This window comes from Callospermophilus lateralis, chromosome 7 (genome assembly GCF_048772815.1).
Source record: "Callospermophilus lateralis isolate mCalLat2 chromosome 7, mCalLat2.hap1, whole genome shotgun sequence".
NCBI lineage: Eukaryota > Metazoa > Chordata > Mammalia > Rodentia > Sciuridae > Callospermophilus > Callospermophilus lateralis.
The window spans coordinates 17,479,363-17,492,691 of NC_135311.1; the positions used below are offsets into that span (position 1 = coordinate 17,479,363).

The window sequence follows — 13,329 nt, forward strand, 5'->3', positions numbered from 1 at the left end:
TGTTTGATCTGTGGGCCTGGTGCAGGAATTCTGTTCATGCCCCAAACCTCATACATTATAGTCAATCTCAAGTCCCCTTCAGATCCTATCCCTTCTCTCCCCACCTAGTTCCATCCTCTTGTTTTGACGAAAAGGTGGCCATACATGGACTTGGAAAGGACAGTGGAAAAATGTCTTCATAGAGACACCCTTCTCCTGGTGTGCATTTTAAATTTATTGGTCTTTTCTGCCATGACAGTTTCTGGGTCCTTTATTGTTTGTTGGTTGGTTGGTACCAGTGATTGAACCTAGTTGAGATTAGCCATTAAACCTCAGCCCTTTTTCTAATTTTTAATTTTTTTTAAATATTTTGAGACAGAGTTTTGTTAAGTTGCTTAGAGCCTCTCGAAGTTGCTGAGGCGGGTTTTGAACTTGCGAACTTCCTGCTTCAGACTCCTGAGTCGTAGGCATGTGCCCCTACACCCAGCTTGATGTTTTCATCAAGTTTTATGAAGGAATGGGAGATGTCCAAAGAAAAGAAATGCTTTAGCACTGGAGAGGGGCAATAAAACCAAGAGGCTCCTGGTGGCTCAAGGAAACCTCTCAGTTGTGTCATTCCCGTTGTACCCATTGTGTCAAAGAACCTGGGATGGTTCATTGGTCACTTTCTAGAGGGAGCCAGGTAGAGGGGCTCGACATATAGCTCCTGACAAAACCCAGGCCCCCATCCCTGCCATCTGCCCATCAGGGAGTCTTTTTCTTCAGTGCTCCCTTGTGTTTTCCCACCAGTGAGCCAATCCACTCCACAGTTTTCTCTTTGGCTTCTTCCCAGGTGTTTAAGGGCTTATAACCCAGATCTCGCTGAGCTTTCTTGTAGGAGAAGGTGAACACACTATTTGATGTTGTCAGTAAATAGCGGTTAAAGGGAGGTCGATATTTGTAAATGGGACTCAGAAGGAAGCTCACTGTCTCCAACAGGAAGGCAAGCCAGTACCTCAGAGAGAGAGGAAGGGTCAGCCCGGAGTCAGGGCGGAGGCCCAATTCTTTGGTCAGGTTGTTATGCAATTCATCATAGCTTTGGTGAGGTGTGTCATCTGTGATGTAGTAGAACTGTCCTCGGATGCTCACGGCCTTCTTGGGGTCCCTCAGAGCCCTGCAGGCCAGAATGTGTGCCCAGGCCGCGTTGCCCACATAGACCGGGTTAACTACAGAGAACTTTCCTGTATCTTCTAGGACTCCATTGTTCCCGAGGGCCCTATTCACAATTCCAGAAAGTATAGGGCTTCCTTCCCCATAGATGTATGGGGGCCTTAAGGAACAAGTCCACAGGTTGCCCCCATTTTTCAGAGTGCTCCCGTTAGCTGCCAGCACAGCCTTCTCAGCCAGCTTTTTGCTGTAGGGGTACGAAGCCATCCATGTAGTTTCATGATGGTCTTCCTCGTGGCCATTCTGGACGATCTCCTTGTAGGAGTTGGGTCCAGCTACCGCTATTGAGCTGGTGTAGATGAAGAATGGCACACTAGCTTGGATACAGGCGTCCAACAGGAGCTGGGTACCTGTCCATGGGGAGCAAGTTGTCAGTGTCAGGAAATAACCTAAGAGTGCACCATGGCCACAGAGTCTCCCATATTCCCATCTATTATCCCAACAGAGGGGTTTACTCCTGATCCAAGTACATTATTCCTTGTCATAGACTTACATCTGCCATGGTAAAGTCCCAGGAAAATGCAGAAAAGAGATTGACATTTGTATTCTATAATGAAGAATTTCTTGCCTGTGGGCTCATAGACCTATCTGTACTTTGTAATATGTGTGTATTTGTGATGGTGTGTGTATAGTTTGATTTTAGAACTGTACATAGAAGCCAGGTGTGGTGGTATATACCTGTAATCCCAGTGGCTCGAGAGGCTAGGTAGGAGGATCACAAGTTCAAAGCCAACCTCAGCAAGTTAGTGAGTCCTTAAGCAACTTAACAAGACCCTATTTCAAAATGAAAAGGGGATGTAGCTCAGTGTTGTAGTGCCCTTGGGTTCAATCCCTAGGGCAAAAAAAAATGTACATAGTGTTTCCAGTCTATATTTTGTCAAACTGAATATTAACAAAACCCCATTAGCACTGGGAATATAACTCAGTTGTAGAGCACTTCTTTAGCCTGTATTGGGTCACAGGTTTGGTTCCTATCACCATCAAGAAAATAGTAAAGAAATAAATAAAAACATTTGTCATGCATCTCACTTCATTAAAGGTAGGTCCTTTTTAATTCTAGAAATTCAGAAGACCATACTTCCAAGGACAGTTGGAATTTTACATTACATAAGCTCATGCACAGTGATTTATGGGCAAAATGCACAGCTTAATAGAAATTACAGTTCTGCCATGCTTCACATTTGTTGAAGACCAATAAAAAATCTTTGTCACAAGGATATTGTTTAAGTCACTGAGTAAATGGTTATCGAAATTGGGGGAGGTGCTGGAGACCCAGCTTCTGTTACTAAATGTGTGTTCCCTCAAAGGTCCCTCCAACCTACGACTCTGTTTACTCAGTGGTGAACAGAAGAGGTGATCATCACTCCCTTTACTTAGCATTCTGGAGACCTGCAGTGAACTTTTCTGATGAGCCTGGTTGAAACTGAAATGAAAGGTGAGCCTTCTATTGAAGCACCTCTAATATTAGAATTCTGTGGAACCCATGGAATAGTGAGGACCTTCAGGTCCTGGATTAGTGCAGATCTGCCTTGCCTTAAAGAAGGAAGGAATGTCCTGGACAGAGGATTATTTATATAGGAATTCATTCATTTGTCATTTAGAGTATTTTTGCAATCTGATTTTCTGAAGAGAGAGCCTTGGTTTTCTAAAAAATATAAAATGTTCTCTAGAAGACGTACGATTAGTTTGCTAACAGGGAAAAAATGAGCACAACTGTGTGATATTTTCTAAGCCTTGACAACGTATTTGTAATTTGTACCTCCTACAATGCCTCTTTCATTTCAAATCATGTTTGTTGGATGAAGCAGAGGGTAGACTTCATGAGGCAGGAAGTAGTAATGAAATTCTGGTTAGTCCTAGCTCATCCTGCAGTGTGTGTGTGTGTGTGTGTGTGTGTGTGTGTGTGTGTGTGTGTGGTTGTGTTAAAGACATGGCAATATGGGAACCAGGAAGGTTTTTTTTGGTTCTGTTTTGTTTTGTTTTTGCTTGTTGGTTTTTTTTAGGTAATGATGTGAAAGAGCAACAGGCTCCTTTTGGTGGATTTGGAAAAGGAGTCTCTGAGTAATTAAATGTGGAGATCAAGGCATTGAGGACAGAAGGGCCAGGGCTTGGGTTGCACTGGTGTGGGAGTGACTGGCCTCTGGGGCTCAGCCTAACAAGCTTCCTCTGGCAAATGCATCTAATTTGAAGAAAAAGAAGTCAGCAAATTATAAAGAGGCACCTAGAGTTTAGTAATGAGAGTCTAAGGAGGGGTTACTTTGGTCACCCCTGTAGGACCTGCTCCACAAGAGTAGACTCAGAGAGAGATGAAGAGATAGTATTATGGACAATGGATAATGATGATTGCTGGAAAAAAAGCATCATGGGTTGGCGAGTGCTGGACCATTGTGTCTCAGCAAACCTCTGCGGGCCTGCTCTGCTAGTGTTCTGGAGAAGAATACTTCTCTGAGGTGAGCAGGAGGGTTCTGGATGTTCTCATTAGCCCTGATACAAGAGCTAGAAGCATGAAGGAGGAGGCACCTGCAAAGTCTTTTCTGCCCAGGCAGACAGGGGGTGGATGGATCTCAAGAATATGGAGGCTCAAGGTGAGTTTGGAATAAAGGAGCAGCAGAAAGAGATTCGTGGCAGACGAACTCACACAGGTGTGAGTTTAAATTCCCATTTTCCTATTGGGCCTTGGCCAGGTTCCTTGCCCTGTCTCTCTCCTCAAACAAAACCCTGAGAATACGGCTCTCAGCTCTTTCATCTGGGATAGGTGAGCAAAGACACCTGGGTCAAAGCACAGAAGGTATTTCATGGGGCGGGCAGGGGGCAGGAGCTTGTCTACCCTTTTCATCCTGCTTTGCCACCCTCAGCTCTATCTGCTCCGTCTTGTTCCCAGGCCACTCTACCTTTTCCATTGACATCCATGATGGTCTGTCTGGCATCAAAGATATCAATAATAGAGGCTATGTGAAAGACAGCCGAGATGATATAACTTTCCTAGCTTCATCTATAAATATAAGACCAGTAAATCTCCACATCATGTATGACCACAAGAATGGAAAATTTTATTCCATGTATGTGTAATATGTCAAAACACACTCCACTGTTATGCATATCTCAAAAGAGCAAATTTTAAAATAAAAGAATTTGGAGAGAAAATTAGGTAAGTTTGGAATCAAGGAATAGTATAGAAAGAGGTTCATGGCAGATGGACCACAAAGGTGTGAGATTACCTGGGGGGCCTTGCCCTATCTCAGCCCTGGATTCCTCATGTAAAACCCTCAGAATAACATCCCTGAGTTTTTGGATAGGTGAGCAAAGACAACTGGCCCAGAGAACCGCAGGTTTCCATGACGGGGGCTTCTATACCCCTCCTGATCCTGCTTTGCTACCCTCAGCTTCACCTGTCCCATGTCATCCCAGGCCACTCTACCTTTCAGATTGACATTTATGATGGTCTCTCTATGAATGAAACTCTCGGTATCAATAATGGCAGCTGTATGAATGACGAGTGAGAGGCCCTGGCAGGCTGTCCTCAGGCACTGGGCATCCAGAATATCTCCTTCCAGCCACGTCACCTTGGTCTTTGTCTGCAACTCTGTGGGGACAAAGGCAGATCACTGAAAGCTTTCTGAATGATCCTGGATGTTTCCTCAGAGATGTGACAATCAGCTAGGTTTTCAAGGACAGTCATAGTGAGAAGATATTAGTTAGGGGAACCTTCCCTAGAAAGGACTAGCAACAAAAAGCTCACAAATCAGAATGGGTCGAACTTACTTGGAAAGAACAAACAACTCTTTTTAATCCCATTTCAATATGAATATGAATCTGAGCAGTGAACTTATAAGTGTGTCTAGGTCATTCGAATTGTTAGAGTAATGAGACATTCATCAATTTTAATAAGAGAGCTGAGGCTGTGGAGAGTTGGACATGAGGGAAGGATCAGAATTTATTTCTGTAGGGAATGAGGAATCCTGTGTGGATTTGGAATTGAAGAAGTAGAGGCAGGGTTGTAGCACAGGAAGCTAACCTTGGTCTCACCATATCAAATGCACAGCTATGGGGTGTGAGAGAGAAGAGTAATCAACAGATTAATGGGAATGTCTCTTATCACATATTATCAAAAGTAGACATTGATCCTGAAAATAAATCAGCTTCCAAAGTATATACACTGCAACAACCTGGCGTTAGGCAGTGGATACAACATCAGTGTCTTCAGGCTCCTCCAATCCTTCAGGAATGACTCTGCCAAGCACATTGTCACCTTAAATTAGCCCATGAAGCCCACTGTGTGCTGTATGCTGTCTGCGTCAATATCCTACTTGTGCTTTATATTTTACACATAAATTCTAGTTTGCTTCCTTCCTTTCCTAGTTATCTCATGGGATGTCCCTGTCTCCTGTGTAGGTGAGGAGAGCAAGGCTCAGAGAAATCAGGGACAGCTCTAAGCACATACTTCTAGTGGAGGATCCACCTTGGCTCAGCCTCTAAGCCTTGCTTACTTTCCTCTGCAGCACTGACTGTTTGAAACCAACTTTTCTGAGGCAGAGTATAAAGAAGCCAATTGGATTAAAATGGGTCATACGGCACTAGAACTGCAAGGGGGACAATCAGAGAGGAAGGGCTGGGCTGGGGAAGGGCCTTTCTGGGGTCCAAGTAGAACTGCTTGTCTCCTTAATCCTCTGCTAAATTTTGTATTCTCCAGCCTCCTTTCCCTTCCATGCAATTCCAGGAAGGCCCTGTAGTGGAGGAGGGCAGGGTAGGGGTATGAGAAGGAGGTGTGGCTGGCCTCAGAGTGGCATTGCTCTGGCTAAATCTCTTGCACCTGCTCCTTCCTCTGAGTCTCCTTTGCTGCTGCCTTCAGGAACTGGTTCAGAGGAACTGCTTAGACAGGGAGCAAAGCCCAAATCACAGATGGAAGTGAACCCTCACTGTTAGTGCTCAGGTACCCTGAGAGCTAGGAGAGGGCAGTTTGGGGACTTCATGGTAGAGCCATAGGTCCCACCTTGTCCAAGACACTGAGGACTTAGCATCAGTTGTAGCTGGAAGACCCAGTTGCTTTTCTGGTGTGATCTGTATTTGAAGGAGAACCAGAGATACACAGCTGGACTAACTAGACTTGAAGAGATAAGAATGCTGAAACTGGAGCACCTGGTCTCAAACCCCACATGCCTTCTTGCTGTGGGCCCTGGGACAAATTAATTAACCTCTGTGAGTTCATCTTCTCATTGGCGGAAAAGGATATCAATGTTACCTATTTCCAATTGCTGTCCTGAGAAGTTAAGGAGTCTACATTGTGAAAATGTTGCACCCAAATATGAGACTGGCAAGGAAAGAAATCAGTCAGAATGATTTTCCATTTTTTCCTTTCTGCAGGGCTTGAGCTATTGCCAGGATATTCCTGTATGCTGAGAATCATTCTTTCCTGTCATCGGATGTAAAATTGCAAATATTTGTGTGACATAATCATTACCAACAGTCTTGGTCTTATGTTCATTTTCTTTAATGTAAAAAGGAGACCCCATTGAAAATGATAGGGGAGGAATGGTACATTGGAAGATGTCAAAAAGGGACCGGAAGAGCTTTGGGATGGGTATGGTCGCAGAGTGCTAATCAGGCACCCCTGTAGGAAGGGTAGGGTGCTCCATGCCACCTGTGTCCCCAGCTGGGGCAGGGTGGCAGAAAATCCATGAGGCAAACAGGGGTCAATGAGAGAGTCTGTTAAGAGTCAGCCAAGGGTCAAGTGGTGGGGCTCTATAGGTCAGGCTCTAATCTGTGGTCTTCTCTCCAATAATCAGAAGACTTTGGACAGTTACCTCTCCCAAAAAACTTTAGTAATGTGATTCTGCAATCTGTATATGGGGTAAAATGGGAGCTCATATCCCACTTGAATCAAAGTGTGAAATATGATATATCAAGAACTATGTAATGTTTTGAACAACCTACAATAAAAATTAATTAAAAATTAAAAAAAAAACTTTAGTAATGTCTTCACTGTCCAGGGTTTGACCCCTTTTCAACTTCCCCAAATGATTATTTGGAGGTTCTGGGGATGAAGCAGGTTGGAAATGCACTATCCATGCAGCTAATGCATTTGCACTGGGGAAGCAATTTTGAATAATGGGTAGATACCCCAAATCTGCAGTCACTTTCTTTGTGGGGTGAAGAGAAGAGAGTGGTGGTGAGAGAGATGTAGGAGGAATCCAGGTGAGGTATGTGTGGTGGTGCTAGTCCTCAGTCTGTCTTTGTTCTGCCCTATGTCCTATGCCCATGTGCTAATTCATTCACTCATTCTCTCTCACTCTCTTTCCCTCTTTCTCTCTCTCTCTCTCACACACACATACTTTAACACAAATTCACCTTTATTTTCAGTTCCTTTAATGTCAATGCCATTGATGAGACTAAATGACCCCACCCTCACAAACAAGCAAAAAACAAACCAAGAAGCATACCAGAAAAAGGACAAGAGAGACAGGATCTCACTACTACTAAGGTCTCCTGCTGAATGGGGCTCTGTAAATGTCGCATAGCAATTGCCAAGTCACAATCTTTCAGCACATTAAAGCTCTGTAGGCAGAGGAGAGAACCCAAGCGTCCCAAAGGTCCAGTGGCTTTTGATGGTCACCATGTGTAGTTCTGGTTTGTGTCAAATCCAGTCACTGGAGAGCTGTGCTGTGTCATTTCTACAATGCCACCTGATTCCTCTGGATGTGTAGACATAGGAGGAGTCTCAAGACTCCAAATTTCCTTTATTAGTTGGACAAAGAGGACCCCCCCCCACCCAGCACACATTCAGGATTCATAATGGAGCCACACACTCAACCACCAGCTCACTTACTAGACAATTCCTCCCTGTTCTGTGGTCTGAAGACTTTATACAGGGCCCTGACCTCCTGCAGATCCTTCTCCTGCACCAACATGCGGATTATCCTCTGGCCCAGGAACCCTCCTGCTCCGGTCACCAGGCAGCTCCACCCAGTCATGGTGAATGCAGGAAACAGAACCCAGCAGGGAGCAGGGACGATGAAAGGTGAAGCTAGAGAGGGTAAAAAGAGAAGTCCAATGAGTACAGGGGTACAGAAAGCCCTGGGATGATGTAAGGGAAAACCCTCCTCTAAATTAGTTTCCTACTATTCACTCACAACAGAGATCACTTCCATGATCCCACAGCATATGGGGGATTTCTTTTCACCTGCAAGCAAGGAATCAATTGTCCTCTATTCTGAATCAATACTGACATTCTTCTTGGAGATAATGTCAGATCCCAAATGAGGGAGGACTCAGTCCCCTTGACTCCCAACGGCTGAAGATGACAGTTACAAACTCCATATTGTTTCACTTGTGCTGAGCAACTAGCTGCAAATTGAAATTCCCATACTACCCTCATCAAGTTTGATTAGGTTTCTTGAACAGTTTATACAGAACACAGATGAGTGTTTACTTAGGTGCATGGTGTTATTATAAAAGATACTTAAAAGCATACAGATGGAGAGATGCACAGGGTGAGGTGTGGAGGAAGGGGCACTATCTTACCTGCTCTTCCTGGATATACCACCATGCAGGTACTTACATGTCTTCACCTGTCTGGCAGTTCTCTGAACCCTATACTTGAGGTTTTCTTGGACACTTTACTAAACAGACATCATGGAAGCATGGACCATCATTTCAAAATGTGATTGGACACCAAGAGGGTGACTAGATGCTAACCAAATGGATGGATAACTGAGTAAGGCAAGTCTGTAAATCTGTTCATATTCTTCAGCATTCCTTCCTTGAAGGTATAGGGCAGGATCCCTGAAGAATGAAGGCCTTCTTTGACATAGAATGCCTTAGGGAGGGATTTCGGTCAGGAACACACACACACACACACACACACACACACACACACACATATATTTGTATCATTAATATATACCATTAATATATGTGTGTGTGTGAATTAGTATCATGTCCTGGTTATAGAACATGGGTTCTTCACATCACACTGATATACATCTCAAAAGAATCTGCCACATTCTCAGAATTCTACTCAATCTCAATAATTCATCCAGTTTATCATTTATATATACTGTGTCTCCCAGGGTGAGACCCCTCAGCTTTGCAGACTTCCTGCCCATATTTTCACTTTTCAAGCAGGATTGTTCTTGGCAAACAAAATTTTTCATGATCCTAAAAGGGTGGGAGAAGACTATATCCTGATTGAGCCCGTCTCTCTCTTTCTGCAGTACCATATCCACTCATTTTGTGGACCTAAGTGGCCCTATTCATTGGTCTCATGGGGACATGGATTGATAGCTCTAACAACCTTCCCAACCTAGAGGGAGGTTGTTCTGATGGACATCACGTCCAATTTGAATGCACTTCTAAAATGTCCGCAGGGCTGCTCCCTGCATTGCTGACCCTCTTAATGCACCAGGTTTCCAGTGCTTTCTTCCTGACCATGTGGGCAGGCTTTGGCCACTTACCATGATTCAGAACTCCACCCCAACCCACCCACCCACCAAGACAACACAGGAGCTTTTATTACTACTTAATTCTTCGGCATGCAATTGAACCCATTGAGCTGATTTGTTGCCTTCTTCAGATAGAACAGCTTCCATGGAAATAGGAGTTGTCATTTCAAACAAGTTGTCATTTCACCCATAAACTACTTCAGTTATAACAGCTTCTATGGAAATCTGACTTTGTTTCACACTTGGTTTGTGCCATCCACAAACCAAGTAGGTCTCTATGGTCAGTTAAGAGCTGTTTCTAGGTCTTGGTCCAAGTATTGACAGACCCCAGCAGCTCTTTGCACAGTTCCAATCCTAGGGAAATGGGTTGTGTGCTCAGGACTACCTCCTTTCTGCCTCCCTCTATAGCATGGTCCTGTGAAAACCATTTCCGTTTGATTCAGGTCTCCTTGGGCAGTTTTATGCCCAGTAGAGTGTATCCCTAGGAAGGCTTCATGGTATTTCAGGTTACAAGGTGATTGTTTTTTAAAAAATATATTATTAGTTGTTGGTGGCCCTTTTATTTATTTTTATGTGGTGCTGAGAATTGAACCTAGTGCCTCACACATTCTAGGCAAGCACTCTAGCCACCACCCCAGCCCATACAAGGTGATTTTATGAACTCTATTCATGATGGTAGCTTGATTAATTTCTGAAAGAAATGTGAAAATGGTACAAACCAAAATGGGCTCACTGTGGTCAACTCTCACAAAAAATAATTATGGTCAGGAGTCATAAGTGATTTTCATGCACAATTGCCTCATACTATGACAAACGTCTCTGCCAGAGGCATACCTTGCAGGCAGACCATGGCCACCTGAGTCAAAAAATTCTTTTGTATGAGATTCAAGGTGTCCAATTAGAGGAAGGCTGTGTTTCCATTGCTCTGTGGCTCAAGATTCAAGTCGTGAATGTGCTGCTTTGTTTTCAAAGTGTCTGAAAGAGGGAATTCACTGAAATTCAATATGAGGCAGTCATAATGTTTTGGACTCACATTTGTGTGCATTAAGCAAAGGGCAAGAAGGAGTTCATTAAAGCCAAGATGATTGTTGTTACAGCAGCAGCAGCATCAACTAATTGTAGAGAGTAAGGATAACGCACAGAGAGAAACATAATGGACATATTTGACTTGGAAAAACCTGTTAAGAAGAAAAGCAGTCTGGACTTAGCTGATCCAGAGGCTGCACAGCAAACTGGTATTTGAAAAATGCCGTGGACTTCTCAACTGGCACGTGGAGAGTTGAGGCTAGGCACTACCTTGAGGAGGCCATGCTGCAGTCTGCTGCTGTGGGAGCCCTTGAGGTCATAGAAAATATTGCTACTCTGTCCCAGCAAGTGCCTACTGTGTGGCCTAGGGTGTACCTAAGCAGAAGGTGATTGAAAAAGGCACAGAGAAAATTGTACCCAGATACAAGTCTGAGATATTGAGAGAAGAGCCACTTGCTTTCCCTTTGGGTTTGGAAGCTCATGAGCTCGGCTGAAGATGGTCAGGAAACCAAATAGGTGAGTGTAAATACACTCACAGACTAAACCTGAAAAAGTCATATTTATGGGCAGTGGGGTATAAGAGAACTATGGAGGATTGGCTCCCCTACCTTAGATTTTTTGGGAGACTTCTGAGATCCAGATTCCCAGCACAGATCAGCATCTCCCAGCCCTAGGGGTGTGTTGATCTAGACTCTACAGAGCAGATAGCACCCAGAAAGTCCAAAGGCCAGTTTAGAGTTAAACATCATCAACTAGAACTCCCCACCCCCACACTGCAACAGCTCCAATCTGGGAGATTGTAGATCTGGCCTGTCCAGACAAAAATCCAATTAACACTATTTCCCATTCCATCCTACCTTATACTGGTTATGATCTAGTTAATCTATTCAAGTAGATTAATACAATGATTAGGTTAAGGCTCTCATAACCTAATCATTCTAATTTTAATCTTTTTTTGCATTGTCTTACACATGAGCTTTTGGGGGACACCTCACTTCTAAACCATAATACTACCATTCCTATTTGTGTGGTAATTAGCTCCAGGTCTACAACCAGCATCAGTTTTAGGCCACTCCAGCTTGCAACTCAGTGAGCAAAACAAAAAGAGGAAGGTGTTAACAACTCCTAGCCCATGCTCCAAGAGGGGTACATAACCAAAGAAGAAATGGAAAGGATAGTTGGGCATAAGCAGTGATCGTCCTTCCTCATCAATAGTTTTGACTACCTTAATGGAGAAAATTCTTTCATTTTTATTAAGAATCTTTTTCCGTTTTCTTTTTTGGTGTTCTTGCTGTGCTAATGGGTTCATTGATACACATTTTTCTTATTTTTTTGCAAATTTTATGATTATTATTTTCCTTTACCTCATCTTTTATGATTCTTGTCTTTTTTGTTTTGCTTCTCCTTTCTTTCTTCTCCCTCTAATATCCAAGTTCTCTTGTTCTCTCATTCTCTTAGTTTCTTTATTTTTTCTCCTTATTATAGTGATCACTTGCTATATTTCTTATGCTTTCTCTCTATTGATATTTGGAATGTTGTAAACCTTTTTTTTTTACCTTGTAATATTTTTTGTTCTCTTGATGAACTGTATACTTACTTTGTTTTGGAACTATTTAGTTTACAAAATTGGTGCCCCCACCATTCGTGTTGTTGCAGTTAATAGGACTATGAATGGCAGAGTTGATATCTGCTGTTTAATGCCAGGTCTAGTTCATGACTATTGTATTTACTGATAAGAATTTCTGACCCCATCTGTTTCAGCCAACTTTCTTGCTGTTCTCATCAAAATACTTGATAAGAACGATTTTAGAGGAGGAAAAGATTTTGGGGAACTCACAGTTTCAGGGGTCTTAATCTAAAGATGGCCAACTTCATCACTCTGTGTCTTAGATGAGGAAGAACATCATAGCAGAAAGGTGGAAGGAAGCAGCTCAGCACATGATAATCAGGAGGAGAGAGAGAAAGGGAGAGATTGCTCTCCTTGCTGCGGACAAGATATAAACCCCAAAGGCATGCTCCAAATGACCTATCTCCTCCATCACACCCTACCTACATGCTATGTTCTAGTAATGACCCCAACTGGGTCATTCAAGTGGGTTCAAGTGGGTTTAGATCAATGAAACAAGAATTGGTTCCCTGAAAAGATAAATATGATTGGTAACCATGTAGAAAGAGAGAGAAAACCAAATCAACAAAATTGGATATGAAAAAGGAGCTATCATGGCAGATGCATCTGAAAGCCAGAGGATTTGAAACTGTTTGAAAAGTTAGACTCCTATAAACTGGAAAATCTAGAAGACATCAACAAATTTCTACATGTATCAGATCTGCCTGAATTGAAACAGGAAGATACAGAAAAGAGAAACAGATCTATACCAAGTAATAAAATTGAAATAGCAATTTAAAGCCTTCCACCAAAGAAAAGCCCAGAGCCAGATGGATCTTCAGCTGAGTTGTACCACATCTTTAAAGAAGAACTAACACCAATCTTGTTCAAATGATTCTATGAAATTGAAAGGGAGGGAATAATCTCAGTCTATCAAGCCAATATAAACCTGATACCAAAAGCAGATAATGTCACATCAAGGAAAGAAAAGTATATACCAATATCCCTGATGAACATAGTTTCAAAAAGCCTTAATAAAATATTGGCAAACTGCATTCAAAAACACATAAAGAA

General features: G+C 42.9%; 1 protein-coding gene across 1 annotated transcript; it reads right to left on the bottom strand.

The window, feature by feature from the left end:
• Positions 1-723: 723 nt before the first annotated feature.
• On the bottom strand, positions 724-8,153 carry LOC143404080 (3 beta-hydroxysteroid dehydrogenase/Delta 5-->4-isomerase-like). Its single transcript, XM_076862420.1, has 3 exons — positions 8,009-8,153; positions 4,604-4,768; positions 724-1,535 (listed from the first exon to the last, which is right to left on the bottom strand). Exons 1-3 carry the CDS (start codon positions 8,151-8,153, stop codon positions 724-726), a joined length of 1,122 nt encoding a protein of 373 aa, XP_076718535.1.
• Positions 8,154-13,329: the final 5,176 nt, after the last annotated feature.

Coding starts and splice junctions, on each gene's coding strand:
- LOC143404080 (XM_076862420.1), bottom strand. CDS start 8,153: ATGACTGGGTGGAGCTGCCTGGTGACCGGAGCAGGAGGGTTCCTGGGC. Junction 4,769..8,008: donor GAACAGGGAGGAATTGTCTA/GTAAGTGAGCTG, acceptor TTGTCCCCACAG/AGTTGCAGACAAAGACCAAG. Junction 1,536..4,603: donor CATAAATGTCAATCTGAAAG/GTAGAGTGGCCT, acceptor CCCCATGGACAG/GTACCCAGCTCCTGTTGGAC.